This window comes from Colobus angolensis, unplaced genomic scaffold (genome assembly GCF_000951035.1).
Source record: "Colobus angolensis palliatus isolate OR3802 unplaced genomic scaffold, Cang.pa_1.0 Scaffold76, whole genome shotgun sequence".
Lineage (NCBI taxonomy): Eukaryota > Metazoa > Chordata > Mammalia > Primates > Cercopithecidae > Colobus > Colobus angolensis.
This window is the reverse complement of record NW_012121376.1, coordinates 1,582,022-1,586,380: the sequence shown is the minus strand read 5'-3', so window position 1 is coordinate 1,586,380 and position 4,359 is coordinate 1,582,022. Positions and strand designations below refer to the sequence as shown.

Genomic DNA, 4,359 nt, shown 5'->3' with positions numbered 1-4,359 from the left:
GTCTCGATCTCCTGACCTCATGATCCGCCCGCCTCGGCCTCCCAAAGTGCTGGGATTACAGGCATGAGCCACCTTGCCCTGCCAGCCATTCTGATTTTGTCTCCACATGGTCTTGTTTGAAGATTTCCTATCCTTGGTTTGAGCCCAGCTACACATTAACTCTCTGGGTTTGCCTGTCTGTGTTGGAGAAGGGGAGGGCAGTGTCCTTGGGTCTAGTCAGCCTATTGTCTGTGCATCTTTGGGGGACTGTCCTGGTCCCGAGCCTGCCATCTTTAAGAGGGTGCAAAGCTGCTGCTGGTGCCACCAGGGAGGGCTGACGACGTATTCTGGCACCCAGCACCTGCTGTGTATAGGGGTGGGGGGACTCTGTCAAGGCCCCACTCTCTCTGGGTCAGCTGCCTCCCGGGGCTGCACGCTCTGGAAAGACCTCCCGGAGCAGGTGACATTTGAATTGAGAAATGAGACAGCCATGAGGCTCTGCAGAAGCAGCAGCTTGTGCAGAGGCCCTGGGGCAAGCTCAGGAGCTCTAGGAACAGAAAGGAAGCCCGGCAGCTGGAGGAGGAGGCCAGAGAGCTGGGAGGCCAGGGCAGGCAGCGCAGGGCGTCCAGTCCCGCTCTAATTCTTTGGGCCAGGAGCCCCTGGAGGGTTTCAGCAGGAGGCCAGACTAGAGCCCAGCTCTCCTGGCTCCCAGCTGGGTGCCCTCAGACCCTCTACTTCCTGTAGGGAGTGCGGGGCAGGCAGGGTCACAGTCTCAAGGGGCGGCTCTGGGGAGAGCTGTCTGAACTGACCTACCGAGTTCTTGGCCGCTGACACGACACGAAGCAGGCGGTGGGACAGGCTGCAGGGCCCCGTGCTCCAGGCCTCCCACCCTGAGGTCTCTGCTCCTGCTCCGCTGCCACGCACTCCAGACAACGGGGAGGGCGCTCAGAGCCCGAGGGCAGTGGTGGCAGCGGGCCCCTCCTCCTCACCCTCAGCCCCCAGGCCCTTCCCAGGCACTCCTCCCCACCCGGTGCAGGTCCTTCCTGAAGCTGCCGCACTGGTGCTTCTGCCCTCAGACCTCGCCTGAACCCAGCTTCACCCGGCCTGGGCCCGACACTCCCCGGCTCTGGTCCTGAGAGGGTCCATTTCCAAGTGGAGTCTGCTGCCCTCACCAGAACCTCTGTGCAAATGCGCAGCAGGGTGATGGGGATCCGTGCCATCCCACCCCAAGAGCAAAGCGCCTGTGCAGCCGGGCTGGGCAGGGCCGTCACTGGGTGGTTTCAGCGCCTTGTGTAATCCCAGGCGGCCTCCAGCGCAGACTCCAGATGGGGAGGGCTGAGCCCCGGGGTATGAAGCGCCCATTCCCCACCCCAAGCCCAGGGAGAGCGACTCGCAGCCCGGCTGGCTACCGAGGGACAGGAGAGCTGCTCCCCACGCCCAGGCCGGAGCCCCCATTTGGGGGCTTGGGGCGGCGACCCCGGAAACCACCCGGGCTGCACCGCCTCTTCCCCTGCGCTGCAACTTCCTCCTCCGCGGAGTCGGGGGACCGAGGGAAGGGAAAGGGGGAGGGGCGCCGCGCTCCGCAGGGTCTGCAAGGGGACTGCTGGGGTTCTCAGAACCCCTTCCAGCCCGCGCCCTGAGGGTCCCGCCCCTGTTCCCCCGCACCCTCCTGGCCTGACCCTGGCCCGCCTGGCGCCCCACTTCCCCGCCCTGTACGTAGCCCGAGGCCCGGCCGGGGTCTTGGGACACCCCTCCAGGCTGCAGCCTCCACCGTCCCTGCCGCGCACTCACTCAGGCCGGACGCCAGCGCCTGCTCGTTGGCCCACATGGCCCACTCGATCTGCCCCATGGCGGCACGGACCCTGCTGGGACACTGGTAGGCGCGTACTGCCGCCCCTGCGCTCCCGGCCGAACCCCGTTCCGCCCAGGCCCCGCCCCGAAACCCCCAGGTGACCGCGGCTGGGCGGAGACCCGCGTCTGTAGGGTGCAGGGCTGCCCCGGAGCCTTCTGTCCCCGCCCTCTCTACCCCCGCCGAGGCATAGGAGGGGCCCTGCTCGGCAGCCACAGCCCAGGCGGGGAGCGCGCTTCCCCAGGGCTGCCCAGACGTCAGCTCTCAAGCACTGACAAATACCTCTGCCCAACGCCCGGGACCCAGCTGAGGGGCCCGTGTCAACAAGGCTTCTGTTAATAGCAGAAAAAGGTGGAAGGTCCGCGTCCTGAGCAAATCGGCCTCTCCAGAGCCTTGGGGGTGGAGGGGTCACCCCTACAGCCCGGGAACACCTCTGCACCCTGATGCTACCAAGGACGAGGGTGGCCTCCCCATGGGGACCAAAGGCCCAGCCCCCATTTCCTTCCCCCCCGGCTCTGGGCTGGCACAGGTGTGGCCTGGGTCAGACACTGCAGGGGGCCTCCCCACACCATGTCACTGGACTGTGACTGATACTCGAGGGAGGGGACAGGATGTGCACAACTGGGAAAGCACAGAATGCAGGGACGGCCCCGTCATGTCCGGCCTGGGGACAGGAGGCCGCAGGGGTTGGCGTGGGGGTGGTGAGCCCAGCGCCCATGGGAAGACTTTAGACAGGGGGCTGCTCCTGAGGGTCCCACCTGAGCCAGTGTGGGGTGTGAGGGGAGCCCCTCTGTGGCTCTGCCCAGCCTGCCCCTCTCCTAGGCCCTCATGGGGCACACCGGGACTCCCTGGCAGGTCCCAGGGTCACTCAGAGCAGGAACTCCGGAATGCTGGTTTATGAAACAGAAAAACAGCGGAAGGCAGGAGGCAGCAATGCTGGTTTATTCCCCACGGCCACCAGGGCCACACTGGTGCCCACTCCTACCACCATTCCAGCCACACCTAGGCCTGGGGCAGGGTCTCAGCAGCAGTGCCGTGGGCAGCCACCATCCAAGGCACATGGCGGTTTCCTGAGGCCCGAGGAGGCTGCTCCCAGCAGTGACCCCTTCCCTGGCCCGTTGGAGGGACACCACCTCCCCGCTGAGCTCCCTTCTCAGAGACCTGGGAGCAGCTGGAGCTGGGGTGAGAAGCCCTTCAGCCCTGCTGCGCCGAGGCTCTGCCAGCTCCCGTACCTACCCTATCCCATCCTGACAAAGCGCTGGGGCAGCTGAAGCACTCGGCAGGGACCTCTCCTGACACCTGGGCAGCTGCAGGGCTCCCTGCACGGCCCCACAGCAAGCTGTCCATGGGCCCCGAGACAAGCCACCACCCATACGTCCCAGCAGTCCTGAGCCCACCACACCCGCTCCCTAGCTCTGGCGAGGCCACCCCTTCTCCACGCGGTGTGCGGTCCTGCTGAGGCGGTCAGGCGGCTGGCTTCGGCAGGCCGTCAGGACCCAGGAGGTGGGCGCAGGGGTTGTCCAGGATTTGGGGTCCTGGCCCCACCTAGGGGTAGAGATCCGTGTCAGGTCACCAGGAATGGCAGCACCTCATCCTGTGCGCAGCATCTGTAGGGGGCTGCACACAGGAGGGCGGCGGTGTGCCCCCACCCTTCCGGTGGTCCTGGTCAGAAGCTAAACCACCCACACACAGCTCCCTCAGGCACAGCCGCCCCGCCAGCTGCCAGTCCCTGCCCGGGGCACTGCCTCCGTCACAGGGTGGACAGGGAACCACAGAGCCTGGAAACAGGCAGCCTGTGCATGTGGGCCCTGAGAAGAAGGCGGAGGCAATGGCTCGGGCGGCCGTGATCGCTGGAGGCAGGCTTGGCTCTCGGGGCAGGTCGGAGAGCAGGAACGATGGTCTGCTGGGGTGGGGGCGGTTGGACTGGGGGGCCCAGGGGCCCCAGAAGCACCCACCCCAAGCGCTCCCTATTCAGGGGCCTGATGCTCCCCACCTGTCTCCCTGGGAGCTTGTGTCAGACTCACCCTTCCACCCCCAGCCCAGCCCTGCTGCTCTGAGTATCGCCAGTGGCCTGTAATGTCCACTTTGAGAGCAAATGAAGGAACAAAGGTTTTCTGGCTTCCTGCCTGAGACACAGAAGGGATAGGGACAGGGAGCCGGGCTGAGCCTGCAAGGGCCCTGGGGGCTGGGCAGGCCCCTCTGGCAGGAAAGGAAACCGCGAGGGTACCAGCCGAGCCCCAGGCCTCACCTGAGTGGCAATGATGTATTTGACCCCACCGGGGGTCGTCGGCTCCATGGCCAGTGCAGCCTGAAGCTCAGCTGAGAGAGGGGCTGGCCTCACCTGCAGCCCCTTCAGAAACCTGGAAAAAGCAGGGCAAGAGCATGGTGAACACATCTATTTCTTTTTTTTTTTTTTTTCACTCTGTTGCCCAGGCTCACAGCGTGATCCATATCAAAAAGCACACAGCAAAGCCATTGTTAATTTCTAAGCCCTCAGTATTGAGCTCTCTGCCAGAGTGGTTCCAAGATCT

At 65.0% G+C, this 4,359-nt stretch overlaps 2 protein-coding genes across 4 annotated transcripts in view; both read right to left on the bottom strand.

The window, feature by feature from the left end:
- LOC105501882 (cytochrome b-245 light chain) overlaps positions 1–1,891 on the bottom strand; it is a 7,566-nt gene extending 5,675 nt beyond the window's left edge. The window contains exon 1 of one of the 3 annotated variants that reach the window (XM_011928008.1): positions 1,771–1,891. In XM_011928008.1, the coding sequence (XP_011783398.1) occupies positions 1,771–1,828 (58 nt within the window). In that variant the 5' untranslated portion in view covers positions 1,829–1,891. Of the gene's footprint in view, positions 1–1,078; positions 1,134–1,770 lie in introns of those variants that run through there. The other 2 variants (XM_011928009.1, XM_011928010.1) reach the window with 2 other exon arrangements.
- A 935-nt stretch (positions 1,892–2,826) lies between these two features.
- Positions 2,827–4,359, bottom strand: part of MVD (mevalonate (diphospho) decarboxylase) — a 23,563-nt gene continuing 22,030 nt past the window's right edge. The window contains exons 10-11 of the mRNA XM_011928081.1: positions 4,077–4,188; positions 2,827–3,373 (exon numbers count right to left, since the gene is read on the bottom strand). Of these exons, the coding sequence (XP_011783471.1) occupies positions 3,293–3,373; positions 4,077–4,188 (193 nt within the window). The 3' untranslated portion in view covers positions 2,827–3,292. The remainder of the gene's footprint in view (positions 3,374–4,076; positions 4,189–4,359) is intronic.